The sequence below is a fragment of the Morchella sextelata genome, assembly GCF_020137385.1.
Source record: "Morchella sextelata strain SCLS chromosome Unknown scls_14, whole genome shotgun sequence".
Taxonomy (NCBI): domain Eukaryota; kingdom Fungi; phylum Ascomycota; class Pezizomycetes; order Pezizales; family Morchellaceae; genus Morchella; species Morchella sextelata.
Genome location: NW_025408629.1, coordinates 212873 through 239302, shown reverse-complemented (window position 1 = coordinate 239302; position 26430 = coordinate 212873). Strand labels below are relative to the sequence as shown.

At 47.8% G+C, this 26430-nt stretch overlaps 6 protein-coding genes across 6 annotated transcripts; 3 read left to right on the top strand and 3 right to left on the bottom strand.

Annotated features, from left to right (window-relative positions):
* Window positions 1-3732: 3732 nt before the first annotated feature.
* H6S33_002932 (uncharacterized protein) lies at window positions 3733-4137 on the top strand (the record flags this gene model as incomplete). Its single annotated transcript, XM_044834705.1, has 1 exon — window positions 3733-4137. One exon carries the CDS (start codon window positions 3733-3735, stop codon window positions 4135-4137), a length of 405 nt encoding a protein of 134 aa, XP_044692139.1.
* Window positions 4138-7268: 3131 nt separating this feature from the next.
* On the top strand, window positions 7269-8288 carry H6S33_002931 (uncharacterized protein; the record flags this gene model as incomplete). Its single annotated transcript, XM_044834704.1, has 1 exon — window positions 7269-8288. The coding sequence occupies one exon, from the start codon at window positions 7269-7271 to the stop codon at window positions 8286-8288; it is 1020 nt and encodes a 339-aa protein (XP_044692138.1).
* Window positions 8289-10860: 2572 nt separating this feature from the next.
* H6S33_002930 (uncharacterized protein) lies at window positions 10861-11668 on the top strand (the record flags this gene model as incomplete). Its single annotated transcript, XM_044834703.1, has 3 exons — window positions 10861-11016; window positions 11174-11256; window positions 11320-11668. The coding sequence occupies 3 exons, from the start codon at window positions 10861-10863 to the stop codon at window positions 11666-11668; spliced, it is 588 nt and encodes a 195-aa protein (XP_044692137.1).
* Window positions 11669-14017: 2349 nt separating this feature from the next.
* H6S33_002929 (uncharacterized protein) lies at window positions 14018-14909 on the bottom strand (the record flags this gene model as incomplete). Its single annotated transcript, XM_044834702.1, has 3 exons — window positions 14018-14238; window positions 14334-14654; window positions 14765-14909. 3 exons carry the CDS (start codon window positions 14907-14909, stop codon window positions 14018-14020), a joined length of 687 nt encoding a protein of 228 aa, XP_044692136.1.
* Window positions 14910-15647: 738 nt separating this feature from the next.
* Window positions 15648-16895, bottom strand: H6S33_002928 (uncharacterized protein; the record flags this gene model as incomplete). Its single annotated transcript, XM_044834701.1, has 1 exon — window positions 15648-16895. One exon carries the CDS (start codon window positions 16893-16895, stop codon window positions 15648-15650), a length of 1248 nt encoding a protein of 415 aa, XP_044692135.1.
* Window positions 16896-25077: 8182 nt separating this feature from the next.
* Window positions 25078-25953, bottom strand: H6S33_002927 (uncharacterized protein; the record flags this gene model as incomplete). Its single annotated transcript, XM_044834690.1, has 1 exon — window positions 25078-25953. One exon carries the CDS (start codon window positions 25951-25953, stop codon window positions 25078-25080), a length of 876 nt encoding a protein of 291 aa, XP_044692134.1.
* Window positions 25954-26430: the final 477 nt, after the last annotated feature.

Here is a 26430-nt window from a genome sequence, read left to right as displayed (position 1 = left end):
GGTTGATATCCTTACATGTATGCAAACATCTTACAACCATCGCGCGCCTTGGTGAATACACGTGCATATGTTGATCACACTATAATTCACCTAGAGAAAAGGAAAGCTTGATAGTCTTCCTGTCATCTATACATAACACTGAACGGCCCCTCTGGTATGTGCTCATGATCAGCAAGTAACCGGCCAACCCACCCCCGCTATATTCTCAGAAGTAAATTTTTCCATGGCTACATTTTTGTACTCGCTCGCAGGGGTTCACACAGGAATTGTTCGTATTCACAGGTTCGTCTTGTCTCATTCATGCCTTGTGCTCTGAAGCCAAGTGCTGATTTGTGAGCAGGCAACGTGCCACCACCGCGGAGCACAAACCACAATGGCCGCCCCCGCAACGCTCCCCGGGAACGCCGGTCAAAGCCGAGTCCATTTGCCCCCCATCTAGAAGCTCCTCGAGGCTTCTATGGGGCGGCATAATTGAAGACATAGCAGTTTTAATTGATTATGCAATCACTGGATCTCACTCGGAACTATTTGCAGTTAGTGGTTTGGACGAGACCGGCAGGCCTTGGCATATGTAATGACTTGGTTTCTATTGATGGCGGGGATTGGGTTATCTCTTAAATTCGTCTGACAGGTTGGCCATTCTGATGGGGGCCAAGGACGCCACAACGAATGCTGACGAGAGATTGGCCAGAGGTTGATCCAGATGGAATAATTGATTTGAACTTATTAGAACTAGCCACCTTACCGGTCTCACAAGAAGTGGTCAGCATTTCGTGTCAAACGGAGGGATAGACAGCTTTCAGTTTTGGTACTGATAAGGCGAAAGCCCTCATGAGAGGCGCCCGTCCTGACACTCCAATCCCCTCCCCATTATCATTATCATCCCCCGTCGATGCTTATACTGTTAACCATTTACTACGAAAATACTTAACAGAAGCCCGTTGTCTGAATCTACTGGCTGACGATACATACTATCCACAACTAGGAGTCGCCCTGCTAGCACCTGCTCTTCCAAATCTTCCTTGGAGTTATTGATGATGGACATAAGTCATCTGGAAAGGCTACAACGGCGTAAGATAGATGGTGAGATAAGGTAGTAACACGCGGTAGTTAACGCTGGTCTCGAGATGTCTCAAAAATTTGGAATCTGAAGGACCATTTTGAACCTGAAATGTTGGACTATTCATTGGTATCCAGGAGCAGATCAGGGCGGAGAAAATACTAATACAGTCCACCGATCCCGAGTACCATCGGTGAAAAAACCCTAAATCAAAATAATTAGTCAACCTATATCACACCCATCAGACCACCAACCCTACAAGAACAAACCGTCTCGTTCAAATATCCACAATATCCGAGCTCGTGCTCTAAAAGGTTACGGGCCTTGTTTCGTTGGCCGTCGAGCAGCTAGGATTTCCTTTACCATGAATTGGTCGTGGAAAAAAACGCTCCAAAAGAAGTTAACAGCTGCAGCTAGGCTGGCACTGTATTTACATAAGTTGCCCAGGGTCACCGCCCTGGTAAATGGTCACCGTTCTTAGTTACATTACTCAACCCACCATCCGGACCCACCACCCTAGCTCCATCCTGGGCCATTCACCAAAGACATGAACGTCACCCTCACCCTCCACCCTCATCCCCGCCAGAAACCATATAACCTATTGCGCATAACATACCTGCGAAGCCTACAAGTCCTCGTCATACAGCCAGCTAGAGGAGGGCCTACTTATAACCGTAACTGGTGCTCTTAGAATATGGGTTATTACATACATAGCTAACAGAAGGATTGGTTTCAAAGAGATTTGAGACTTGGTAATAGGGCCGTCTATGATAGGTAACTCCTATCTTGTGCTTGTTATTAAAGTCGAATCACCCTATAACGTACAAAATTGGCGCAAAGTTGTACCCTTATATGCAGGGAGAATTTGTGTATACAAAGGCTAATATAGCCCGTGAATCCATATCATTATAAGGCGACTACCTTTATAAGAGGTACCCTTATAGGGTGAGTCGACTGTATACTATATTTTGTTGGTTAATTCAGCTCCACTCTACTTCCCTCTCTTCCACCCCGCGCCCGCCTATGAGTACCGCCGCCGGAAACCTTTACATAAAGAGAGAGATGGTGGTCAGATGGCAAAGATGACGGCCAGATCTAGAACAGATTTAGGAAAAGTTTCCCGGTAAACTTAAGTGGGAGGTATCTACATTTTCACAGAAGATTATGCGTAGTGCACTTATCTATATCTCGTCATAAAGACTATGTAGAAGATCCCTCTATCTCTATAAAAAGAGCAGGCCCACACCAAGAGCAGCCCTATACACACAGAGAACTAGGTAGGACCCTCATATCAGAACCATCAATTCCCACTACTGGCTGTGTACCACGGAACACAAAACCTCCCATGCTTACACAAACCCCAGAAATTTTTAAAAACAAGTAACTAGCTCAGACGAAAAAGTAATATAAACAGTGATATGTGCCATATTATAGCTATACCTAGATGAAACGCCAACATAAACAACCACAACCTGTCCATCCCCCATCCCTCATCCCTCATCTAACCCACTCCACAAAAATGAGCCAAGACCCCAAAACCAAGTTCTTTTCCCATGAAGGGTTCATCCCAACTCCCTATCAAGTTCGAGTGACAACCTATGATCCCAGCCTCACACATGTTGAAACACTTTCGGTACAACAGCCAACCACGTTCCACATGCACGCACATCCATCACCACCACTGCCGACGCCGCCGCCTTCTACTTTTCCAGAGTTTGGATGAAAACTTTATCGGTGTCCATGTAGATATTCCCCACACGAACGGACGAATATAACCCCTACCCCTCTACCATAGCTCCTTACCTACTGACATGACAGACAGGCGGGTAGTAATACCTACCATAGTACATCATACGCCATTTCTAGGTATCCGATCCCGTTTGCAAAAAAAATGTGTTATCTACTTTCATTGCAGGGCGGGTATATACCGGGTTCTGGCCAGTGCTGAATGTAGATATTTAAGGATTTCAATCCTGTCCAGTGAGTGCGATCACAATCAATTGGCTGACAATGCAGTGCTCTTCGGGGTTCGCCTTTCCACTCTAATTCTAGAGTAGAGTAATCCCAAATCTATATTAAGCCTGACATACCCAGGTGCTTGCCTGCCAGTCAACTGAGTATCAACCAACACAACACGTGACCTCAAACTTGAATTCCTCCCTTCTTTCATTACCCCTTATCATGAAGAAAGTAGAGTGGGAATAACAAAAAAACACCTTCGTTTCTAAGGTGCCATATTCAACTCCCGCGTATAAAATCTACATCCGCCAGTTTCATTCTAGTTTCGCCCGGTTGAACCTCCGTCGATATGCGGCCTTCTGATTCGCCCACAGACTGCAGAACACATGTGCGCGCACACCCTCGTATTTTTCGCCGCCGCTCTGATTGCCAGGCAAGCCAACGGCTGCATGGAGAGAGAAAGGAACGAGATAGGTTATAGGTCGTGGAGATATTGTATTCTGCTGAGTTGTGCCGTGCACACCACTATAAATTTTATCAATGACGAGCGAGGGAGACTGGTTTATAAGGTTGATGGCATCCGCTTAAGTCCTTCGATCCTGCTCTAGAAAATTCGGTATCATTCACTCGGTTCAGTAGACGTACTTTACCTTCATTCGCAAAAACATTCTCGACCGCATCCACGATAACTCAATCCCCTCCTTCCCGCGATAATGTTCAAATTCACATCTCTACTGCTTTTGCTCCTCACACTCCTCATGGCATGTACCCACGCAATACCACTCGTTGTCCGCGCCAACAGCGTCCGGTGCGAAACCAGCAGTGGCTCTCCCACCCACGATGATATCAAGGCCGCCTTCGAGAAACTCCTAGCCTCCGGTAAAGACGGCAAGATATGCACAAAGAACCCTTTAATTAGCAACAACCAATGTGGTGTTATCTCATCAGCTGGTGGCTGCAAAATATCATTCTGCGGCTTATGGGATGGCAGCATAGGTTGCGAGCAAGCGGGATTAGCAGCGATGGAGATCATGAATAATTGCGAAAACACCGACCGTAAGGCGGGTGGGACTTATACGTTTTCGGGGACCTCAAACTCAATTAAGGTGCACAAATAGAGGTTGCATCCTTGTGGATGTTCGTCGGTTCCTGGCGAATCGGCTTGTAATATTTTTTCCCTTCTCATTTTCCTAGTCATGTCGGATCTTGTAGTCGATCTTTTCTTAGATTTCTATGTTATATATTCTTTTTGTTTAAATAGAGAGGTAGTCTGTGTAAACATTAATACAACCAAAATGAGATTATTTGGTGCAGTTGATATTCGAGTGATATTCGATGACTGAAATAGTGCCCATGAATGCACGAAGAGATGGCCGAAGCATGTGAAGTCATCGTACCAGTGAAAACCGTCTCCATATTATACCTACTTCCAGTAAGTTTTTAATACCTTCTACAGCGTGAGGTAAAATTATTGTAGAAGCATGGGAAGAGTTCTATTGGCCGAGTCAGCCACCTAAACCCTGTTTTTAGACCCCTGTTTCTACAATAATTCTATCTCTCGCTGTAATGAATTGTATGCCAGATTTGCTGCGGGCAAGCTGATAGGACGGTGCCGTAGTAACTGCATGCATAACGTGCAGGAAAACAGACATAAAATTCCATATAACGACATATGTCCGGGTCCACCAATGGACTGATCGTGAGACAGGGGGTGCTCGATGTATAAACGGGACAGGGTATTAATTGCATCATCATCCCAGTAGAGTATTGGAAGATCAATACCAACACATTGTTCGATCCATGTAGAGTATTTGACATTCTCGAGAATTCGACTGATGGACTCTAAAGAAAGACTATGAGCAGGAAGAAGGCGGAGATGAAGACAAGTAATGTGATCGATGGAACGGGACGGGCCGCGGGATAGATTCTTTATATTATACTGGCTTTCCAACAACTACATGTAGCTCCACGGTGGCTTGGCGGTGGCCTCTGCTTATGTACATGTATTGTAGTAGTGTAGTGAGGTACTGTGTCCAGTGTTTAACCGTTTGATAAATAAACCAATCCCATGGTTTCTTCTAAAGGAGCGTCCTCCAAGGCAATTTCCCAGGTGTACTATTTCTCGAAACACGGCGCGCGGCGAACTAGCAAAAATTACAGCAGATCTAAGTTTACTACCCCATATAGAATTTAAAGCACCAGTTCTTCACTTTGTTGCAAAAGTGCCTTTAGTGTGCTGTCCTAGTAACAACTCATACGCCGATTCGGAGCTGCCCGTTGGGCAAGAAAAGCACATGTAAGTAAGCAAGCAGGCAAGCAGGCAAGCAGATCAACAGCTAACTATTTATATGCGCCTCAGAATATTGCTTTATATCCCCATTGCTTTAATTGGTCGATGGTGGTGCTTGTGGCTCAAGTGGTTGTAACGTCTTCAAACTACCGTACTATGCCCGAGTAGAAGAGCAGAGTCCAATCCATCGCAGACACTTGCAAGTCAATCCAAGATCCAAAACCTACTAACACATGCTAGATGTAATCCCATTACAGCGATGGGGAAAATTATTGTAGAAACAGGGGGTCTAAAAACAGGGTTTAGGTGGCTGCCCCGGCCAATAGGACTCTTACCATACTTCTACAATAATTTTCCCCATCGCTGTAGCATAGTATAGCATAGCACAGCAGCACACACCCCACAGTTAAGCGTTTTCCCCTATATCTAACATCTATGTATGTACCACCCGGCCCCACCTCAATCTCAAACACGACCGGCAGCAAATCTCAAATCGAGCGATGGTAGTGATCTTTCTTCCTGTAGACTGTAAGTCAGTAGTCAACCCCGCACTCAATCTCCCCCTCCCTTCTTCTTCCCCACGGTCGGTGGAGGTAGGTACGTCTGGTGATCAAACAGTTGGAAGGTGAGGCTCTGGTTGCAAACGATCGAAAGCGGCAACGCCTCCCTCCTCGGGGGTCGTGGATCGGGGTATTTTCCTGTACCTAGGTCCAAGAAAAAACGATCAATCACACCGGGGAGGGGGAAAAGGGGGGGGGGGGGGGGCATGTAAGTAGACTCTGAGTGTGGAGTACATACAGGTGCTCTAGAGCAGAGATGTAATGCAAGGGTCCTGTAGGGATTGGGGGCTGTCGCGCTAGAGATTTTCTTTCTTTCTTTCTGTTGAGGAAGAAAACGAGCGAGGAGAGAAGGAGGTTTGGATATAGAGAGGTTAAATACAAAGTTCTCTATGAGCGATATGATGATGATGGATAAAACAATTATTACTTTGGGTAGAGCGGGAGAGGGGTGCAGGTTGAGTTGTTGGGCGGACCGGCCGTGGAGTGATCAGAAGCTTACTCGGGTGATTCACGTGCAAATAGTTGAGATCATCGAGTGTTGTCTCAGCCCTCAGGGGTGAGCGAGCAGTGAGTGTGGAGTGAGCATATGATGGTGATAGAATGGAGAGTAGTTAGTAATTAGCTGGAGGTATTTTTTCTTTTACAGAATCAGAAAAGCACAATAGGCACGGGAGCAGACGGGCAGAATAAGGAGACAGGTACGGATGTTCAGCTGTGTGTTAATTGCCTCTGTTTGCTGTCTTCCGTCGTGCCAATGCAATTGTTGAGGTCATCAATATCACCGTACATACTTGTACGGTAAAGTACATAGCATCTTCTCGGGTCTCACATTCGCGCAATCCGGACGTATGCATAGGCCTGGGGTACTTAGGTTGGCCTTTCCCCTTTGCGTGTTGATTTGTTTCTCTCTCACTCTCCTGGCTGGCTGTTTCCGTTCTGTCTCTGTCTCTGTCTCTCTGTCTCTGTTCTGTCTCTGTCTGATTCTATTCTCTGTAGACTCTGTAGACTGTCTGTGACTCCATCTGTATCTCTGCATCTCTGCCATTATTCTCCACACCGCTTCTCACTCACTTGCTCACTCACTCCCCTGTCTGCAATACCAGGAACAACAGAAGATCTGCAAAGAGACGAAGATCCGGGAAGGACGTCACGCTACCTCCTGTTCATACACGTCTGTCTGCCCTCAAAAGCAAAGAGAGAGAGAGTCATTCACCTCCTCCTCTTCCTCCATACCTCATACCAGTGCATTCATTCCACTTAACACAGTGTCCACCACATTCCACCACGACCTCGCCCTCCTACTCACAGCTCCTGTTCTCCCTGGCCACTCCTCGACACTATATCAGCAATCCATACGTCCCTGAAACTCTATACAAACATCCTCTACCTACCATTCACAATGTCCTCACAATCCGAAGTACCAATCTTGCGTCCAGTTCCCCGTCGTCCCTTCGACCTCGACACGCCTTCTGCCACCCCTCCAGGGGCCTCCACCCCCGAAACCACCTCCGAGCTACAATCCCCCATCGATTCCTCCAACGGCGATGTGAAGCGCACAAAGTCGTCCATAGCGCTGACCTCGTCAACCCTCTTCGGCATCTACGACTACACCGAGCCGGGCGCCCAAACACCCACGACGGTGTCACGGGCCCCCTCGGTGCTCAACATCAGCGACTTTGACTTCACCAAGAAACCCACCCTGCCCGCCACCCTCGCGCCTCAAACCCAGATGCACAAGCGCGCGCGCGCGCAATCCCTCGTCACCCGCGAGAAGATAATCCAGAAAAACACCAGGACAGCTCTCGCATGGCATGCCCTGCGCATCACCTCCCTCTTCGTCCTCGGAACAGCCTACGGCATTATCGTCACGCACCTGCACCACTCCAAGTCACTCTCAGCGACCTCCATGCTCTCCGTCCATTACGGGCTACAATACCTCGTAATATGGGGCCTCGCCGGCATCGCCCTCGGCAGCATCCTCCCATGGCTCGACGGCACCACCGCAGGCGTTAAGATTGACTGGGAGCCGGTAGTGCGCAGCATCGGCGCCTTCGTCGGTATCGCCTATGCGATCCGGAAGCTTCCCTGGCAGTCGACGCTGCAGGTGTCGCTGACGCTGGCGCTCATCAATCCGTTCCTGTGGTACCTTGTTGACCGCACGCGCGCCGGGTTCTGGTTCAGTGCCGTGGTGGGCGTCGTCGGGAGTGTGGTCATGCTGCAGACCAGCCCTGGGCTCATCCAGGCGCCGGAGATTGTGTATGGTGCGGGCGTTCAGAGCCGCGGAGAGGGACTGCTGGCGGGGTGGGTCCCAGTCGAGAGGATTGGCGTATGGGTGTGGGTATGCTCTGTGCTGTTCTGCAGCTGCGTGTGCTTTGGGAATGTAGGTAGGAGACTCGCGGGTATGGAAAAGCGGGTGTAGATGGTGTGGATGGTGTAGTAGTAAGGTGGAAGTGGTAATGTCGGGGACTTCGTGGGCGTGGTGTTCTTCTTCCTTCTCCTCCTGTTATTAGTATGATTATTCTTAGTATTAACTTTTTTCCTTCCTCTTCTCTTTCCTTCGTTTCTCTCCTCTCTCAACTGTGGTGTGGTCGGTTTTAGGCATCCTTTTTCTCTCTGTTCTTTTTCTTTCTGTTCTGTTCTTATGGCCGGGGACTCGTATGAATACATGTAGCTACACGCGTGTGTGATGGATTGGTGGGTGTATCATTGCTGTACTGAAAACTGAAACGGAAAAATAGAAAACGGACATGAATTGAAAACAATGGGTTGGTGTAGGGCGAGTGAGGGGCTGTGATGTCCGAGTGCGACGCTGTGAATCGAGTTCCTAATACCAGACCCGGATAACCTGCATATCTAGGTCTACCGGGCTGTATCGTTTACCACTGCCAGTTTTGCTACTGGTGGACCGCCATCTCCGCGCGCGCGGCCGCGGAGAGCTCAAGTACCAGCCCGGACCGGAGATCGTGGTATAGGGTTTTTAACACCGGTACCGGGTTGGCTTGTAGCGTTGACAGCACTGAACTTGGCGCGACGTTGAGAGGAGAGGGGTATGCCGTCTTCTTCTGCGGTTACTATATCGAGCCAGTGCAGTGAGGATCTTATGGCGCTGACTTCGATCTACCCCGCGGCCGCCGGACGTGGGCCCCCATCCAGACAGCGCTGGTGCTTTAAACCACCGATACCGGGGCCGTGGGTGACCAGTACCACATTTCTATAAAAGCTATAGCCGCTCTACCTGGCGTCGAAACCATAGCTATGAGGTAGCAGCCCAGTGAGGTGCTCAGCGCCAGCACTTCGATATACGAGTGATAATCTATGACCCACATCATTGTATAGAAAACCCAACTGGTCGATATGAATGTGTTAGCCACTCTGTGGGTCTAGCAGAGCCATGCTTCAGGTAAGCGGGCGAGTCATGCTGTGTGTAGGTGTGGGTGTGAGTGTGCGAGACTCGGGAGCCGGTGTGAAGAGGTCTGCTGTGGGTGTAGATGACTATGGGCCCCGCCGCCATCTACTCTGAGAGAGGGAGAGAGGGGTATAATGTTGACGTACAACAGTATATTAAGTTTAACGTTGTGTTGGTGTAGAAGGCCCTGGTATGGTTATTGTGGGCTCAGAGGAGGATGGGTGCATGGGGGAGGGTAACGCACGATAGCAATCCTCGAGTTTAGTTTGGGATATGCCCCAGGCTGTGGCTGCAGGTGATGTTTTTGTTAAACAATAGTTGCTTGCATTCTCATCTGTTGGGCATCTAGTGTTGTTGCTGTAAAGCTAGCTCTACTTCGTGGTGGTGATTGGTGGTGGAGTAGTTTGTGGTTATGGGTTGCAGTCTAATGAATCACTTTACGGGTGTCCTTGCACTTGAAACTTCGATACATGTGTGCGAGGCATGGCTATGTTACTATAAGATCCGTAGTGATACGGAATTGGGGTGTTGGGAAGGGATTGATGTTTTTCGTGTTACATTCTATGTGTCTCAGCAGTGGGTTTATGCGGATATATCCCATAAAAATAGCAGTAAGGACTCGAGCTCTTCAACTCTATAAAGCCTCAAAACTATATTTGCCTACAAGGCGGTATCGTGGATTTCGTCCCAGCTCATCGGCCGGCTTAGGAAGAATAGAAGGGACAAAGTGAATGGAGCATGTGAAAGCCGTTGTGAGCTTTTATCGTTGATATTGCCCCCGAAATACAGTTTTTGATCATTGACCATCTTCAAACTAACGCCTGTCTTGTAGTAGATATTTCTACAAACTGTAATCTAAATAGTAGTTACAGTTCCCTTTATCTTGAACGGGTTGGGCTGGATAACCTAGGCTTTTAGATCTGAGTACCTTTAGTATTCACTCTCTTGGTTTAACCCCTCAATGAGTAGACCCAGATGGTTTTGATATATTAGAGCGTCGTTAATAGTTAAAAACAACGTACGTACAGGGACAACTACAAGTAGATTAGATTAGTCGGAGAACACATAACTTCATTTTAACTATCAGTAGAGCGGACCTAAGAATTGTATAGACATCTCTACATTCTACTCCATAAAAAGGTTCTAGAATGTCGATTTAGAAAATGATTCTCAGCACCAACACAAACAAGATGCGATTTCAGGCTCTATCTTCTTATCCTGCTTGATAAGCTGTGGTATTTGTTGTTGTTGCGCGCATGAGTACTAGTCAAAAGAAAAATTCAGAAACGAGGAGCAAATACCTTCGTTAAAACATTCATTCCTGCTTGTCTCGCCGGCTTCTCCCCCAGTTTAACCTTCATCTGCGTCCATGTCGAGTGCTGCACCATGATTCACAGTGTCTTGGCATTAATAGGGCAACGCCCTACCCACAGTCACCACCGCCTCACTAAGCCCCACACACATACGACCCTGGAACCTCAACCACCACGAAATTTATCACGACCACCCCAACGACGACGACAAAATCATCACGGCATTTTTTTCCCATCCAGCAGAACAACTTCAGCACCCCAAAAAAATCAAGATGTCCGCCCTTATCAAGATCGCCGCCAACTCCCCGTCCCACTCCAAGCCCTCGGAGTTGGAGACCAACATTGCCCAGGCTCTGTACGATCTCGAGACCTCCGTCGCTGACCTCAAGGGTGCTCTCCGTCCTCTCCAGTTCCACTCCGCCAAGGAGGTAATATAATCCCCTCAATTCTTTAGCCATTCTTCGGAATGCGCAGTCTCCCAGTCTCCCCTTCAGACCAGGTCCCCCCGCCCTTTGTGGGGGAGGCGGGAACGAAGGAAGGTACGGGAAAGCTAACGATTCGGGTTCGTACTCGGTGGGAGGATAGCTCGAGGTTGGCCACGGAAAGAAGGCCATCGTCATCTTTGTGCCCGTCCCCTTGTTGAAGGGATTCCACAACGTTCAGCAGAGGTACTTCCCCCAACGACTTCCCCACACTCCTCTCCACCACCATCCACTAACTCAATGGAATAGACTCACCCGTGAGCTCGAGAAGAAGTTCTCCGACCGCCACGTCCTCTTCATTGCTCAGCGCCGTATCCTCCCTCTTCCCTCGCGCCGCAGCCGTGTCACCCAGAAGCGCCCAAGGTCCCGCACCTTGACCGCTGTCCACGACGCCATCCTCTCCGACCTCGTCTACCCCACCGAGATCGTTGGCAAGCGCATCCGCACCAAGGAGGACTCCCACAAGGTCATCAAGGTCTTCCTTGACGCCAAGGAGCGCGCCGGCGTTGACTACAAGGTCGACACCTTCGGCGAGGTGTACCGCAAACTCACTGGCAAGCACGTCATCTTTGAGTTCCCCGTCGTTGGCGAGTACTAGATGGTGGAATAGAACTCTTTTGTAAGCGTACAAGGGAGGACGAAACTAAAATAAAAAAAGTTTTCTGCTCTGGGAATAATCTTGTCTTGCTGGCTCGGGTTTTCTTTTCTTCTTAATTTTTTTTGTCTTTTTGGGACCGTGGGCGTTTAGAGGCTTTGTTCGGTAATTTTTCACAAAATAGTGTTTTTTGTGGCGAGAATGAATCACCTGCCCTGGCCGTTTCCAATCCCTGTGCTCCTGATTACTTTGTGAGGTCCATTGCGTAGATTATACAGCCCCTGAACGTGTTGCCATTGCCATTGCCATCCGAATCTTGCAATCTACCATCTCAGAAATGCCAATGATATCGTAGCCGTAATTATCAACATGCTACTTAACTGCTACAGTGGTACGGTATCTCTGAGTCGTGAAGTCAATTCATCTTTCTCACACAATACTGCATCACTAATGATGCGAATTGCTTCAAATTTTCCCTGTATCGTGGATGGGTTGACCGGTTGAGAAGGGTGTGTTAATTTACATGCATGAATTATCACTCGCCCACAGAGTGAGAAAAAACTGCAGAACGCCCCAGTAGTAGTAATGGTCTCGTCAACGGTGTTAGGACCAACTAGAGGGCTTCAATATCCCCACCTCGAATACAGATGTTCTCGGACAAGCCTAAAGAATTCCCTATCCGCCAAATTGATATCAAATAATTCATCGACAAGGGCGGAACGAGCCCAGTACGCACCCCTCAAATTTGAGTGTAGCCGGTTGCACACCACCATCCAACACTCTACTTCCGACTCCAGTGCTCAACACCAACGTCTCGCAACTCCACCTCCGCCAACACCAACGACCCACAACCCAAACCTGGTCAAAAAAATCCACAAAAAGGAGGGGGTTGAGTTCAGTACCAAGGATTCCCACATGGTCACCCACTGCAGTACTAACTTGGCGATATGTTGCTTGTGTATGGCAGAGCGAACGGGATGCCCAATTTTCAACATTCTATGACTGAACACATTGGAACAACTGGGTAAAGGGAATTTATTCTGAGTTACCAAGCTGAAATTATTATTAGCAGAATGGGCAGTTCGGGCATTGGATTCAATTGTGGGAAACCCTCCAAGCTTTCAGGGTGGGTATTGATCGTGTTCTTGGGTTTATCTGTTGCTCATTATCCAACTCAGCGTTATGGTTGGGTCCGCCTCAGAGAATTGCGAGTTCTTAGACTCTCTAACACTGACTTGGAACAACTTGAAAGTGTGTTGCTTTACAACCCGGTTGCCAAATCCAACGGCACATGTTCAACACCACGACCTCCCAACGCACCCAACACCAACTCCACCAAAAACAACACCCCATAACCCGAACCTGGGCAAAAAAGATTCATAAAAATATGGAGATTGAGTTCAGTATCCAGGATTCCCACATGGTCACCCACTGCAGTACTAACTGGACGATATATTGCTTGTGTATGGCAGAGCGAACGGGATGCCCAATTTTCAATATTCTATGACTGAACACATTGGAGCATGCGGATAATGGCAATATATTTTGAGGAATCTAGCTGAAATTATCATCAATGGAGTGGAAAGTTAGAAGTCCACAATTCAGTTTACAATCGTAGTGGTTTGTGGTTGGGATATTGGCCGTTGTTTGAATCTGATATTGATAATATGGAGCGATTGTAGCCGGTACCGGTGGTGGTGTGGGGATGCACGTGCTCTTAGAGGGATCCGATATTCTTTTGTCTCCTTCGGTCTCGATAAATTATCGGCTGTCACCTCATGCTCTTTACCCACAGAGAGAACTATGGTGGCTCCTTACCTCTCATCCTGCCCTCCTGACTTCACTCCCTTCCCATCATCGTTAATCACTCCCCACGAGCACTGATATCTACAGTCAGTATAACCCCCATCACTACCAAATATTCTTCTAAGTAATATAATGCCAGCTGATTTCCACACAGGTAAATTCCTCTAAGAAGCATTGTACCAGCGATTGCCTGCCATTGCATCAACACTCACTCGGATCCCGAGTCATGGATCCTGAAGAGGCCTTTTGAGCACCATTGAATGCTGGAAATATCTCTTGCTAACTTAGAAGGCGTTCATACGCTTCACGCTATTCTAGCACGCCTGGGCTTGCAATTACCTCTCTAGGTAGATAGAGGCGTTACCCTGGACTACACTACCAGCATCGGGCCAACAGAAGATGGACAGCTGAAATTCCACAGCGATATCAATTCTCTTTTTTATTTTACGAGATCTCCCCTGCCGGATGAGTTACGAAACCGCCAACAAGAAAAAAGAAAAAAGAAAAACCCAAAATGCTCTGCTCAGGGCTCAACACACCACCCACTCACTGCGGCCCATGCTGGTTCCTCCCATGGAACTCCAGAGTCCCATTAACGTTCTTCAGCACCTCCAGCAGGTCCACCTCCCCGGCCCTCCACTCACCCTTCACATCCTTCAGCTCCGCCACCAGCATCGGGTGGTCCCCTCCCGCGCCGCCATACTTCATCTTTATGTTCCGCGCCGACTGCGTAAATGCCGTCCCTCCACCCGAGATATCAAACTTCCCTACACATGCCCCACACCCCATCAGCCCCACCCTCCCACAACCAAACCAAAGGAGACATCAGGAGAAACATCAAAAAAGAAGGACAGTAACAAACCATCATCATTCCCAATAACCCTATCCAGATCCATCTTCGCCTCACCCCACGACCCGTCTGGGCGCTGACTCTGACACATGAAGAACGTGCGGTCATCCGCAATAACCTCAAACGCCCTCAGGTCCCTCTGGCGCCCAAACCGCAGCCTTCCATCAACATTCATGATCCATTCTGCCGGATGCGTCACCGCATCCTTCCACTCGCCGGCGCAGTTGGCCAGCGAGGCGTGGAGCACGGGGCGGCCATCGTGGCCGCGCTCGAGGCGGATGTTTTGTGCGCTCTGGGTGAAGTTGCTGCCTTTGCCGGTGGTGTCGAATTTGCCTGTTGTTGGGTGTTAGTGGGGTGCGGGGTGTGGGATAGAGGGGGAGATGGAGAGGGGGAGATGGAGAGGGGGAGATGGAGAGGGGGGAGGGAGGAAGGGGGAGGAGAACCGTCGCTGTTGCCGAGGATGGTGTCGAGGTCGAGTTCGGCGCGGGTCCAGGTGTTGTCTTTGCGGCGGGCTTCGCAGACGAGGAAGGTCTTGTTTCCGCGGTGCTCGAGACGGGGTTCGCGGGAGCTGGTGTGGAATGGGGTCATTGTTGTGATCTGCATTTTGGTACCGATTGATTGATTGATTTTGTTTGAACGGGAGAGGAGGAAGAGCAATTGGGGGGGTTATGTAGCTAGGTATTTGCGGGGGAGTTTGGTGACGCAAACAACAGCTTCTTATATGAACTGGGGTTGAGCAGCTGCGAATCCCTGCTCACCGGTGGCAAGGGCAACTTGGACAACTCAGCCAATCGCCTGTTTGTTGCTCTACGAGTCTCTCTGCACACACCCCCGGTCGTGCGTGGATCGGCGCTGCTGGTGATAGTTCATGATTGGGTGTGCCGGTGCGGGTGTTTGCCGGTGCGGTGTGATTAGTCCGGCTTGCCGGTCAATCCAGGAATGTAGGGAGAGTTAGTTAGTAGGTCATTCATGTGATCGTGTGGTTCGAGTGTGCTAAATACATAATAATAGGACGAGCTGCAGCATGCATTCCTCGAGAATCTACTAGGTATCATACCACTTACTGACAGCTGAAGAGAAGACAATTACGACAAGAATTTGGGTAATTTTAATATTTTCATATCTAACGATGGTGGGCCTGAAGATTGATGCCTTCCTTTGCCGTTCTTGTTCTTGCAGCTGCCCGCTTTTCTTGGCGCCGCCGACGACAACAACCGGAAAGTCCCGCTACTAATTGGCCACCACTTAACCGCATTGAGCACATGACTATTAATACTAACTATTATGTAGGTACTTAGCACAATTAAACAACAATTAACTAACCAGCTATCCCCCTCTGCCCCGCCTGGCCAGATAGACGCTCTTCCTCCTCCCCTTCAGCCTGAACCTCATGGGCACTCTCCTCCCCTTCTTCTTCTTCGCCCCCCTCTCCCTGAACCTCCTCCCCCACCCACACGCACTCGGCGCCCCAAACATCCTCCACAACGCCCTCGGCACCTCCCCTCTCGCCGCCCACTCCTCCCACACCTCCTCCCCTGTCCCCACCGCCCTCTCCACAAACCTCATCACACACCGCACCCACTCCCTCACCCTCCCACCGCGCACTGTCCCCGTCGCCTGCCGAAACTCCACACTCCCATACACCACCACCGCCGTAAAATTGTACTTATATAGCCTACACCACCCACTGCCCCTCCCCCCTCCCCCCACCGCATTCACAACCCCCAACAGCTCCATGACACTCCCGCAGTCATCCACCATCTTCACCATGTCCCACGGCGAACACCCGCGAAACACAAGACTCCCCACAACGCTGCGGTAGCAGCTCCCCATCGCATCACTCGGGATCCTATGCCGCGGGTGGTTCGCATCCATACACCCTTCCAGCAACACCACCGCCTTCGCCACGCGCTTCAGCTCGGGGAGCGTATACGGCCGTCCGAGTCCCACATGGACATGCAGTCCGGTGGACCTATTTACGCGGGCGGTGATACCCGGGAGTGATTTTACGGCCGTGCACAGCGCGGGAAGGGCCCATTCCCAGTCGCCTCTGCGGAGGATTGGGGTTGCAATCTCGATTGGTGCTGCGCGGAGGCCCCATGGGTTGGAGGAGATCGTATCGTCCGTTTTAAGCTGGAAGATTGTTTCTGGGTGGGGTTCTAGGAGGGGGGACGCGGTGGTGGAGAGGAGTGTGGCGAGGGGGGTGAGGGCGGTGCGGAGGAGGGGGTAGAGGAGCGTGTGGGGTGTGGGGACGGGGGAGAGGAGGAGGAACTCCAGTTCGACACCGACTGTGAGCTCGAGGGCGGGAACGGGAACGGGGGCGGGTTTGGAGTCCCTGGTGGGTTCTGAGATGGAGCTTGCCCGCGTGGAAGGAGTTGTAGAGCTGGTTGTAGAGCTGGTTGTAGACTCCCATGGAGGTGTAAATACCTCCCGGAAACATACCTCCCCACCTTCCCTGAGACAACACTCCCCATCCACTACCGAGCTCGCCGTCGTAGCAGTTCCACAACTATCAGTCGACCTGTCTGTCGATACCGAGTACGACCGTGACCATGACCGTGAGCGAACACTCATATTAAAGCCTTATTATAAAAGCCGTATATAGATAAAACCGTAGCTTAACCACCAAACATGCTATCAAAACACCAAGACAGCAGCGAACTCGAGGCCATATAAATAACACTACTGAGAACAAATACGCAATACTATGACATCAACACCTCATCAGGCCACCATAACACTGACCACCGCATCACGTGCTTGTGGATTCGTTTCTTTGTTTTTGTTTATGGATGGGGCTGGAATAAACCCTAACCCTGATGGGGTGGTAGGTTCTGGAAGGTTGTGGGTGGGTGAAGTATATTGGGTCTACGTGGTGGGCTGTTTGTAGTGTGTTGAGTTGTTGGGTGACATGAGTGACCACTACTAATATTCTTGATCGTGAATACTGGTATTGGGGTTGGGGGTTGGGCAAATAGTAGATGTAGATGGCGGGCACTACGTAGTTTTAGTAGGGCGGCCAATCATGCGGCGGCGGCGGCGGTGGTAAGTGGAGGTGGAGGTGGAAGTGGCTAGGGCGGGCCGGTCGATCCTCTAATACAAGGTGGCTTGGATGGATTACTTACATGTGGTCCGAACAAGTAGAGTTCTACCAGGGCCAATGATCGAAGCCACCTATAAGTTTGTTGGAAACCCTGGTTGGGTGTAGCCTATTAGATAGCTTCTATAAATAAACATTTATCTGGCCAAAAACAACCACCGCCCCCGACTGTGTCGGGAGCGTACTGTGAGAAGTATGACTCCGAAAGCCTGTAGGCAGCTAGCTAGTGCCGCCGCACCGTGTGAATCTGTTTCGGTACGGATACCGTTCTAGGAGGTGTGAAAACAGCTGGTTTCTAGAAGTACTTGTGCGGAGATTACTCAGGTTTGTAAATATCCAGGGTTTGGTATTGATCTCCCTCTGTGTGCGTGGAAGGGTACAGCGACTCTAGATATGTAGTCGCAGAACCCTCACGAAGCTAAGTATCAAGATGTGCGGGTCTGTTTAATTCTGCTCCAACACAGATGGGTGCTAAAGTATTTTATATCTGCGCTATAAGCGTGCGCACCTGGCTTCGATTTCGTGTGAGAGTGGCAATATTGTGCTAGAAGTGGTTCTAGATACTGTGTTTTTCCTGATGGTGATAACTGTTGACTAGGACACAGTACCGCCTAGAAACTAGTATTTTGTCCTGTAGCTGTAAATATTGGCTGTCGGGGTTGGCCATGCGTTAAGAGTGTATAGACGCGATATCAGTCTTTATTCTTACCTATGTATACGGTTCTTGCTATTGCCGGTTGGTCGGCGCTCGCCGAGCGCGCTGGGCCCTGTTCTAGTGGCCGCCGGTAGGTGGGATGCGTTTACACCACATCCGAGTGAGAAATTGTGAAATCTTCGAGATCCGCGAGATCGGTTTCACACTTTAGCGCGGTATCGTGTGTAAACCCAAAAACATCCTTCATGCGCTGAACACGGTCAGCTCATTCGAATATCAAAGACCACCAACTCCACCAACACTACTACCAAAACGAGTATAACGCAATCGCTCAAAGCCCATTCCTGCACCGCCCTGGATCAAATATTAGACCCAAAAAACCCACGTAGCCAAAAAAAAAACATATTTCCGTTCACACACAGCTTCAGCTTGGTAACAAGAAATAAATTTCCACCATCCACTCATTCCCCCGTGTTCAGTCATAGAATGTTGAAAATTGGGCATCCCGTCTGCTCTGCCATACACAAGCAACATATCGCTCAGTTAGTACTACAGTGGGTGACCATGTGGGAATCCTGAGTACTGAACTCAATCTCCTTAATTTTTTGAATTTTTTGGCCTAGGTTTGGTTGTGGTGGGTTGGGAGGCGTTGGTGTTGAGTCTAGCTTGCCTGGTATTGTGACGACGTTGGTGTGTGCAACCGGCCTACACCTACAAAGTAACACACATTTTGTCTAGTGGATTGGGGGAAAGCCATCGATAACTCTCGATGGACCTAACCTGACACCTGCAGTAGATAGAGGGTAATATAGAAAGCCCGTCACGAAGGAGATCGGTACACTGAAAACCACCAGACGTTAGCCGTGCCGAGTGATAGGGCATAAGAATCATGTTTCAAATTGCAAGTGTTTTCATCTGTAGTATCCACTCGTGGCCGGATTGGCGTTGCGGATCAGCGTTTAGCACGTCCGCAATTAACTGCCTAGAATACTGTCAATTCGATCCATCACGCTGTTCCACACTTGTGGTAGTGCTGGGTTATGTATGTGTAGAAGCTCCGATATGCTGTTGTATATTTGCGTAAATGAGATTAAGCTGTTAAAATATATTGGGCGTGATAACCAAACGAGTGATAGTTAATGATCAATATTTGTTTTAACCAAGTGCTACCTCATGAGGTGATACGTGGTACATATTCATGTTAAATACGTACTCGACTTCAGTGTTTCTGTCAATCTTTAGTAAAGGTTCGGTATTGTGTTGTATTTCGGACCCTAATCTGATTCTGCAGTCTACGGAACACCACGAGGAAAAAACCGATATTTTTTGCGAAGTTAAATTTAATACAGCTGTAATACGATGTACGTACGTTCCATGTACTTGTATCATCAAAAACGCCTTGTATGGTATGTACGTGGTTGACAGCTTTCAGTACCTGCCCATGATTATCGACATTTAGATCCTCGTTTATGACCCGGATTCTCATAGTCCTTTGGTCCACTCAGTTGGATAACGTGGTGGACTGGCGTTTTCCGTTAATTTCTCGTATCACTCAGTCTACATATAGCAGCTGAGAATTAATCCGTAATGAGTGGTCGAAGCCTATTGTTCTCTATTGGACAAACCTGACTACTTACCAATGATCGGGCCTAGCTGCTCTTTGGGGTGATGCAATGGGGGATTGACATAGGTGGCTGCACAAAAGACATGACCATGAGACCTTTAGGCTTTCCTGGATTTAGGCATTCCATGACCGGTGAACGGACAGAGCTGATAAAGGGGCGTACCCAGAAATTGTCTTGAATAGGCAGAGTTCTTGAACAACAGCGCACCAGATGCATTTATTTTGAGAACACTCTGTTTTCAGTAAATCACACGAGAGAGTTGTGCCTTGCCCCAGAGTACCTGGGTTTTCTCGTAGACCTTTTCCAATTCTTATTTAACCCTTATGTAGAACTCGGTTCTTAATAAGCTGTTTCCCCATATAAGCCTGTGACAAGCCATATATAAGCATATTATAAGCCTTATATAACGTTGCAATAACCCTTATGTTCCGAAAAGACGTAGGTTGTAAATGATATTTTCTCCACATGCAACCTGTGACCTTTCAGATCGTTTTATATGGGTTACTTCTTACAGCGCTATTAATGACCTGAGAGTGTTCTATAAATCCTAGAAGCACAATTCCCCTCTTCTCTAAAACGAGTGATGTGCAGAACGATTACATAACACTGAGTCCGCCTCGTGTCCCCTGTCCAGCGATAGCGTTGCCTGGGCGTCTGCCCTAAAAACACAAGACCCCAGCAGTCAACCCAACAAAGGACACTGTGGTGGAGTGGTTATCACGTTCGCCTGCTATTCTTCGGAAAGTGTAAGCGGATGCCTTCGGGCGCGCGAGTTCGAATCTCGTCGGTGTCGTCTTTTTTGCTAGAGGGTTTAGGACTTAGCATTATCTCCATGTGTTCTTTACTTAGCACTGTAGGAAATGTGTCCTGAAACACCCATGTACGTGTGACTCATTAGTACGAGTCAGATACCGGGAATAGTGAGTCGTATAGACTCGTAGACGAGGACGGAAATTTCAGGAAGAGGAAATAAGTGGAGTCTGGAGCGTCTGTAAATTTTAATTTTCCAGAGATGTAGAGCACGATGGAAAACAAGGCCCCCCCCCATCATGCGCGAAATGGGATATTCTTGAGAGAGGCAGTTGTTTAGACATGTTCAAACCCCAGGATGTCCAAATCCCAGATCATCCTAACCGGGGACAAGACACCAAGACTCTGACACCCCGGCGAGTCAAGGAAAATATGCCGACCGTCAATCAGCAGACGCTCTGGTAGCTCAGGGGTTAGAGCATGCGATTGCAGATCGCAGGGTCGATCGTTCAAATCGGTCTCAGAGCTTCATTTTGAAATCCTTTTGACGTCGTTCTCAGCTTCTCACGTATGTACTCGAGAATGGCGGTTTTTTTTTTGGTCGAGCTCAAAAAAAATCTCGCGTTCGCGAAGATAGACCATCAGTGCGCAACTGCGATAACCTCCGCCCCTGAGCCTGGGATCACACTCATTCTCATATTCATTGACAGGCGAGTATTGCTTCATTGTTTTTCTTGCGATCGGTGGTGGTTAGGACAGTCGTGGTTGTCGCTCTGCGCTAGCTATTGGACCCTGTAACGCTCAAGCGTGACGGATGTTACGTTTATCGATTCTAGAGCCCAGACTCTGGTATTGAAATGATCACACGACTCTCTATAATTCGAAACAATATAGGTTACGTATACCATACGTTTGGCGGTTTCTCGTATGCTCGTAAATAGACTTTCCTCGTGTTGGTTGTAGTACAGCGATTCACAGGCATTTGGCGAATACACCCATTTGACGAACAGGGGTCACGGCCAATAAGAATCAGGATATCTTAGTCAAACTCGCAGTTTGACTGGTTGCTGGCTGGTTGCTACATACAAATTCGCCAAATGGGTGTATTCGCCAAATGCCTGTGAATCGCTGTACCTACTCTTTGTTTTGTGGAACCCGACGATATGCAGAGCGGGAAAGTCAGGAAGACTTCGAGAATGACGTAGGTGCTATACAAGTAGTTGCCTAGCCATGTTAACATAGCTGGACAATAGTAGAGTGTGAGGTGTGTGATGTTGGGTTGAACTTCGTGAAGAGTGCGGATTTTTTTTTGATTTCTTTGGAGTGAATATTAATTATTCGTGCGCGTACGTTTGGGCCGTGAGATACGCATCTATGATGTTGAATACGCAGGTACCAGATGCTGCGCACACGTTCCCAACTGGGTATGTGCTACCTACCCCGCGTATTCGACATCCTACCGGCGTATCTTTTAGCCCGAAGAAGACACCAAAGGGTGGGCAGCCTTATGTGCATCAAGCGTGACCAGAAATTCAGCTGTTGTCCTGAGAATCAGCCTAGTAGTTCTCAGTCTTAGCTACAACCCCAGCAATAATGGATCCCTAGTGCGCTCGGGAATTTATTACCCAGTTTGGGAAGTAATCTGATCTAATATTGGCTTACGTGGATTTATTATTTGGGGATTCGGTTTTTAGCGATGAACCTCGAAATATAGGGCGGATGAAATCGAGTGTGCAGGGTTTTGATTCTCAGCTAGAGTCGGTGATTTTTGGGGAATACTTTATATTGAATTTCTAAGCTTGATTTACAGGGTACCATGGCCATGAGGACACTACATGTAATATAGTAGGGTACTCATGTAAGGGACATCGTGGAGGACATAGATCCAATCGCTATGTGCGTACAGAGGCCCCATACATTGGATGGGCACCCACTCTACTAGAGATATTAATATAATAATACTTAGCTCGCTCAAAGACTTGAATTTGAAGTAGTTCCTGGTCAGTTTGCCTGGGGAGGCGAGTTATGAGTACTGTGATATACGCTGGCAGGATATCAAATACGCACACAGTTATCCTGAGTGAACAAGGGTAACACCTAGAGGTACAAGATAGTAGTTGAAATAGGTACAGCCCGACTACCTCGCCCCGCAATTAAGACCACCTCACCATAACAGAATTCTGAAAACAGCAGATCCTACAAGGCCGCAATCATAATCATAGCCTATACTCAAATTGCATCCAAGCGTTTAACTCGGAATTAACTACACCCGGATTTCAGCCTCAAGCTTCTTTTAGCGAGCGATCTACAGAATTGACTGATATTGCCTAGGACCCCCCGCCAGCACCAAGAGGCTTTTGGCTCAACTTCCTTCATTGATTCGATCGTGAATGTACTCTGTTTCTTTGTCATTTTCAACTAACGTTTCGGCACTGCCACCGTGACTGATGCGATTGAGTTATATGACTGGCCAATTGCTAAAAAAGCAGAGTGACAAGATCCTGCAGGTAGAATAAAGGCTTGTGCCGCCAAGAAGCATCAAAATCTGGTAACAAATTGGTCGATCTTTTCATGAGCCGCATGCAGGTGACGTGTGGAAACTGGATTTTATCCTGTGTCTGGAATAGAGTATTTTAGCTGCGCGAGTTGGACAGAAAGTCGGGCGAGGTTGGACAAAAAGTCTAGCAGTTTTGGGAATGTAGGTGCAGGATACATATGCGCCGAGTAGCAAAAATGGAAAATCACAACTTCATTGCAGCAGCGATCGCTGTCCCAGATACCCCGCGCTGAATTGTACTCGGGTACTTCATGAAAACGCGTAAACAGCTCCTATTGTTTTCTACGTCCAAATTCTGTAACGAGCACAACGGATCTGTCCATTATGCAAAGTGTTAGCTCCACGGTCCCTGACAGGTCGGAATCAACAAATATTGCGGGTGTACTAGATCGGATTACTCCTGAAACCCGTGAGCGATTGAGAAGAGCACGTCGAGAGATTGTCTTCCTATACCTTGTCGGCACAATTGATTTGTATCAATTGAACTGGAAGAGAAGCCGTGTGGACTTAAAAACAATCCACGATAGCGAATTCCGAAATTTAGCTCGGTTTAGCTATAGAGATATTGTAAATGTAAGAAAATCCGAGTCAGCTATTCATTTCATTTAGTAGGGTGCAGATACGGCCCACAAGATAAGAGTACTAAACACATTAAAAATCAGATATCTCATCTTCTTCAGTTGCCGGCAAGGATAGTTATTCCTACTGGAGTTCCTTTTACCCGTGAAGAAGCACTGTTCATTCTTTGTTGTCGGATGGCATGGCCAACGAGATTGAAAACCATGCAGTTTATGTTTGGTTATCATTATACTGCGATCTCACAAATAATCAATTGGGTATTAAAATTTATCCACGATAAATGGGATTTCCTTCTGAATGACTTTTCATCTGGTCATCTCTCAACCTCCCGGTTAATTCATTTCGCCCAAAAGATACACCAGAGAGGCGCACCTCTTACTACTTGCTGGGGGTTTATCGACTGCACGATCCGGCAGATTTGTAGACCCTCCCAATGGCAAAGAGACTGCTATAATGGGTATAAGCACATGCACGCGCTTAAATACTCTGCAGTTAAGTGTCCTGATGGAATTATCTATCACCTTTATGGTCCATATGAGGGGAGGAGGAACGATAATTCTTTGTTACGTGATAGTGGTTTGCTTGAACGATGCCGTGAGTTTGCATCAGGATTTTGCATATATGGGGATCCTGCATACCCTTTGAGTTCTGTATTGGTATCTCCGTTTTCACATTTAACAGAAGCTTTAACTGATAATCAGAAATGGTTTAATAAGGGTATGAGTTCTTGTAGAGAAGCGGTGGAGTGGGGGTTTGCTGACGTCTTACGCCTTTGGACATTTCTTGATTTCAAGTCAAACCAGAGGATCTTTACCTCCCCTATTGGCTCGCAATATAGGGTCGCTGTTTTACTTACTAATATTCATATTTGTTTGTACGGGTCTGAAACGTCTACTTACTTTCATTGTACACCTCCTAAACTAAAAGACTATTTACAATACCCTGTACGTAGACAAAACTAGAAAGTACGACTACTTCATATCTATAATCTCGCTACATTCAATAACTGTTCCATTAAACCGTTATTCCTTCTTGATTGCTCTAGCAATTCCGTAAGTAAAGTAACAATTTCCGTATGCCTCTCTCTTTCTTTTTCATCATGTGGCTGTGTGATTTCGCTCCATAAAGAAGGAAAGTCTATAGCCGGTAAACCCAATCTCCTATTTGGACTCTCATTTCCAATAGTATCAGCTATATCAAGGTCCAATCTCCTCCTTTTATTTCATTGTTGAGGACGCTGTCTTTGAGGATCAACCGTAGTCGGCATTTCATCTGGTTGGAGATCGCTTAATGAAACTCTTCCTTCAAATGTCACCTCACGTAACACTTCCCCTCTCTGCCTTTCTAACTCCTCTGCTGTTTGTTTCTCTTTTGTACGTGCAGTTCTTTCCTCATTAACCTTCCTGATATCGTCCGTCAAAAGCTCCAAATGTGATGCAAGCCCATCCGCTAACTATTTGGGAACACCCGCAATCATGTTAAAAATCAATTCAAACCGTAATATCAATATGAGATTGTACCTGCTCATGGGTAAACCCATACTTTTTAGGTCTCCCAGTCTGTCCGATCCTTCGTCCGCTACCAGTGCCTCCCTTTCTGACTTCATTTAGTACTATTTCATTGATAGTGTTGTCAGGCGATTCATCAACAGCTTGAGCGGGTTCTGCATTAGATTTCCCTCCTCTCCGCCCTTTACGAGCTAAATTCTCTCCCAAAAGTTGACTTACACCTTCTTCCGTCAAGTCCTCTTTAAAAGCAATCAGCGCTCTCAAGTCTCGTCTTAAACCTGGTAATGCATCCTTTATATCTGTATAGAGATTATATTTTGACTGCAAAGCGAGTAGCACCTCCCCCCACGCACTCTTAGATTTCCCATATGGTGCAGCATAAGGGCGCAGGCGATGTATTTCTGCAACCAACGCTTTACACTTCCTCAGCGACTCAATAGAAGTATCGGATTCCATGGATTGAGGGCGAGTCTCGGCACTCTCGGCACTCTCGGCATTCTCGGCGCGATTCTCGGCAGGTCCGGGGCGTACCACTGAATTGTTCCTATAGCTCACAGGGTGCAGATTGGAGAAAACCAATTGCGGGTCCAAAACACCATTTGGGTTTTGAGTTGATGGACTGGAAGGTACAGGGACCTCATGATAGCTGCTTGAGCGGGTACTGAGGTTTCCTTGATCATAGTTTTCAGGCTGATCCGGGTCTGTTGGACAGTAACTAGTTGTAGATGATGCAAGGGCATGACTCGCAAAAGTGTGATTTCCACTTATAGGAGCAAGAACAGGGCCCGGAATTTGTCCTCCCCTAAAACTGTAGAAATCTGAAGGCTCTACCGGGTGCATCACAAAGTGAGAAGGCATTATTTATTTTTATCGAATACCTTATATAGTTAGTGATGAGACCCGCATACAACACACTGGGAAGAACTCACTACGAGATAGCTATTGATGGAACGCACTCACTATTGATGGAACTCGCGATAGTTAGCACTTGGATTGATGGAACTCGAGACAACTCACAGATATTGACAAGAACCGGTTTGGCTCGGCGCATATGCACCATGCAAGTACGTTCCCAAAACTGCTAGACTTTTTGTCCAACCTCGCCCGACTTTCTGTCCAACTCGCGCAGCTAAAATACTCTAATAGAATCGATGTCTTGAGCCATCAAATCCAGCGAGTTACTGTATAGATCTACTTATTATGTAGTCATACCTTAGGCAAGTACAGTACCTACATACCCATATCTACGCTTGAGTCAAGGTTATTTCGGAGTTTGAGTAAACATTTATTCGGTTGTGCTAATGTAATCGTTATTTCCGCACTTGCCCAGTTGGG